We start from the raw sequence: 3,782 nt of genomic DNA on the forward strand, positions 1-3,782 counted from the left end.
CGTGCCATCCTAGCTGTAGCTTGCCACAGCACTGAACGTGCCACATGAGCACCTCTGAGCGTTGCTCCTGGTAAAAGACAACCTTTTTAGAAAGGTTCCTGTCCTGGTGTCAGCTGCTTCTCCTCCCCTGTGGTCTGTGGCACAGGCAAGGAGCGCCTCCAGGCTTCTCGAGTCCTCTGTCTTATTTTATGAGTGCCCGTTTGCCCCTTTCCAGGCAGGTGGGGTCTGTCCCAGGGGGCTGAAATGGTTTATGCTGCTCACAAATGGCCGACGCACAGCCCGTGGGGCTGTGCCCGTTGGGGGCAGTGTCCCTCCCATGGGATTTGGCTTTCTGCGCGTGAGGGGTTTTATCTTTTGGGGCAAGCAGTCCTCTGTGTGATGCCGTGTTTCCTTGTCCTGAGTTTGGGCCCGATGTTGTTTCCCCATGGTTTTGCAGCAAGCAGTCACCTTCATCAGAAGTCATTTAAGATCCTCCTTGTTTTTTGTTTTCCCCTCTCGTCTCCATCCATGTGTACACGCTCACGGATACGCATTTGTGCAGGCGTGAGGGGTGGCCCCAAGGGAAGGGTGTATATGAGCATCTCCTGGTATCCCTGAAGCCCTGTTCAGTGAATTCAGTGAATGTGGCTTTCTTGCTCCCTTTTCTCTTGCAGTTTGGCAAACCTGGTGACTTTGGAGCTGCGTGAGAACCTGCTAAAGACTCTCCCCACGTGAGTGTCTGTCTGGTGGCTTCAGGAGTCTCCTGCCTGATCGTTCTTACTGATTCCTCAGGGACTGGCTGTTTCTGTAGTACAGGCTCTAGCACTTGGCTTGGGAGGGCTTGAGACTTTGCTTAAATTAGCTGCATCTTGCTGGATTTCTGTAAATTGGAGTGAGGAGAGAGAGAGAGATGATGATGCAAGGCTTAAGAGCAGCAGTTGTACTCAGGATTGGTTTGGATTAGACAGGGTTCCACAAGAAAGCTGCTGGAAATGGTGAGAACCGTCTTTCCTGGAGAGGGGGAGTAAATGATGGATTCTTTTGGAAAAAGAGCCAAAACTGTACTCGTGTGTATAGGAGGAACTCCGTATACAGTGAAGTTCATGATCTGGAGAGCAGCAGAATGCAGCTGAAGATAAATTTTACTTCCAACATCTCTGTTTTCTTGGGTGTCCCCTCTGATTGTTCTGGTTGAGCAGTTTGTGGGAAGGGTTGGGCTAACTGGCTTTCCTGCAGCAGACAGAAATCAGCCAGCAAGGGAGAAGAGGTAAGTCTTAAATGTTTTGGAGAGTTAGGGACAGAGATCAGCTCCTGGTGGAGGATCTGGTTGGTACAGCTGATGCTGCCAGGTACATGGCATGTGGAGGACTGACGAGTCTGTGTATGAATCTCTGGTTTGGAGCCCACTGGAGTTGTTTGTTGGATTTTTCTAGCCTGCATTAGCTCTGTCAGCTTGTTTTTTGCTTGCTTATCTGTCCGACTGAGGATTCCCCCAGACTTCCTTGAATGTGTGTTGGAAGAGATTCTGCTGGCCTAGTTTGTGAATAGCAGTGTGCTCTGGGGCCACACCAACTCCTCTGGAAACACGTGGAGCACGTGACTGTTGTCACCTTTCCTCAGGGCCCTCTTACAGCTCCTGGCAAGTATTAGGTCTGGCTCCATGTGCCTTCCCCCTTGCTCCTCTGCTTTATTTAAAGGAGGGGGCAGAGGAGGCATCTGGTGATACGGCGTCCAAGCAAGGCTTTGGGACTCTAAGCGATTGGGGCTTTAGTCTTATCACAGAATTGTTATGGTGGAAAAAGAACTCTTAAGATCATCAAGTCCAACCGTCAACCCAACACCACCATGACCACTAAATAATGTCCTGAAGTGCCACGTCTACACATTTTTTTGAGTCCCTCCAGGGATGGTGACTCCAGCCCTGCCCTGGGCAGCCCGTTCCAATACCTCGCCACTCTTTCAGTAAAGAAATTTTTCCTGGTATCTAATCTAAACCTCCCTTGGTGCAACTTGAGTCGTTTTCGTCTTGCCCTATCATTAGTAACTTGTGAGGAGAGACCAACACCCACCTGAGTACAGTCTCCTTTCAGGGAGTTGTAGAGAGCGATGAGGTCTCCTCTCAGCCTTCTCTTCTCTAGACTAAGCAGTCCCAGCTCCCTCAGCCGCTCTCATCAGACGTGCTCTCTAGGCCCCTCACCAGCTTTGTTGCTCTTCATCTTGCTCCTTCCGAGGTGGCTGTGCCTCCCCTCTCTGAGATGTTACTTTGACTCAGGCACATGCTCTTTCTGATGAGACCTGCAAATTCAGGCTTTCTACGACATCGTTTGTATCTGCTCATAGAATCCGTATGTCAGCTTTAACCCGGAGGACAAAACACTTCCAGAAGGAGCTGGAAGGGTCTGCACTGGTCAGCTCCCAGGCTTCACACTGAGTGAGTACGCAGTGTAGAACCATGGTTCAAATTAATGCTGTCATCTTGTCACTGACGTTGAAGCCCCTGGACCTTTTCTGCGCAGAGGTTGTCAGCGTTACTGCCCTGTCCTGGAGAGGTGATATTCCTTGATGAGCGGAGGTGGCCCCGTGTGGAGTGTGGCCCCAAGGGAGAACATGAGAGCCAACGCTCCTTATGGATTCCTAAGACCATTTAGGTTGGAAAAGAGCTTTAAGATCATTGAGTCTGACCATTAGCCCAGGGCTGCCGAGTCCATCACTAACCCGTGTCCCTGAGCACCACGTCTGTAGGTCTGACTGTACTGACTCCACCACTGCCCTGGGCTTCACAGTCCTTTCTATGAAGAAGTTTTTCCTAACACCTGATCTAAACCTGCCCTGGAGCAACCTGAGGCCGTTTCCTCTCGTCCCATCGCTTGTTCCTTGACCAGACCGACCCCCCCTGGCTGCCCCCTCCTGCCCGGGAGCTGCAGAGAGCGATGGGGTCTCCCCTCAGCCTCCTCTGCTCCAGCTGAGCAGCCCCAGCTCCCTCGGCCGCTCCTCCCCACACTTGCTCTCCAGCCCCTGCCCCAGCTCCGTCGCCCCTCTCTGGACACGCTCCAGCCCCTCCATGTCCTTCTTGTGGGGAGGGGCCCAAACCTGAACGAGGCGTTGGAGGTGCTGAGCACAGGGGAAATACTGGCCTGAGAACCATCCAGTAGGAGAAGTTCAGGTCCTGATGCTGGGACTCGCTGCCGTCTGTGCCCCACGTTCCTTGTGTTCTTACAGACGGGTGCCACCACTGTGACACACCACATGAACAGGAGGTGTGGGAGCTACATCCAAAGACAGGCTTTCAAACCGTGGTGAAGTATGTCCCCAATGGTTTTTCACCATCTAGAAACCAGCAGGTGTCTAGAGTTTGAGAACTCAGCCTGTGACCAAGCCCATATGGTTTCTGGGGAGATCGTGCATGCCCAGTGCTCCCTTGGTCCCCTGTGTTAGAGCCATCCAGCAAGACACTTGGAGCATGCTCTGGGTTTTGGGATTTTTTCTCTGAAGGATAAGTCCAGGCTTGACAGTAATTTTGCAGTGCAATTCCAGTTTTTCCTCATCCTTCCCCAGTTCCCCAAATTCTGCTTTTGGGTGATTTCCAAAAGTAGACAGAAGATCTTGAAGGCCAAAGGAATCATAGAATCATAGAATGATTCAGGTTGGAAAAGCCCCTTGGGATCATCGAGTCCAACCATTAACCCTACACTACAAGGTCACCCCTAAACCATCTCACCCAACACCCCATCTAAGCGACACTTGAACACATCCAGGGACGGCGACTCAACCCCCTCCCTGGGCAGTCTGTTCCAGGGTCTGAC

At 51.8% G+C, this 3,782-nt stretch overlaps 1 protein-coding gene across 1 annotated transcript in view; it reads left to right on the forward strand.

Annotated features, from left to right (window-relative positions):
* Positions 1-263: 263 nt before the first annotated feature.
* The window catches only part of LOC104275634 (protein scribble homolog), a gene marked incomplete at its 3' end in the record, with an annotated part of 9,656 nt that continues 6,137 nt past the window's right edge, over positions 264-3,782 (forward strand). The window contains exons 1-2 of the mRNA XM_009871640.1: positions 264-327; positions 650-710. Of these exons, the coding sequence (XP_009869942.1) occupies positions 264-327; positions 650-710 (125 nt within the window). The remainder of the gene's footprint in view (positions 328-649; positions 711-3,782) is intronic.

This window comes from Apaloderma vittatum, unplaced genomic scaffold, assembly GCF_000703405.1.
Source record: "Apaloderma vittatum isolate BGI_N311 unplaced genomic scaffold, ASM70340v1 scaffold4126, whole genome shotgun sequence".
In the NCBI taxonomy this organism is placed as follows: domain Eukaryota; kingdom Metazoa; phylum Chordata; class Aves; order Trogoniformes; family Trogonidae; genus Apaloderma; species Apaloderma vittatum.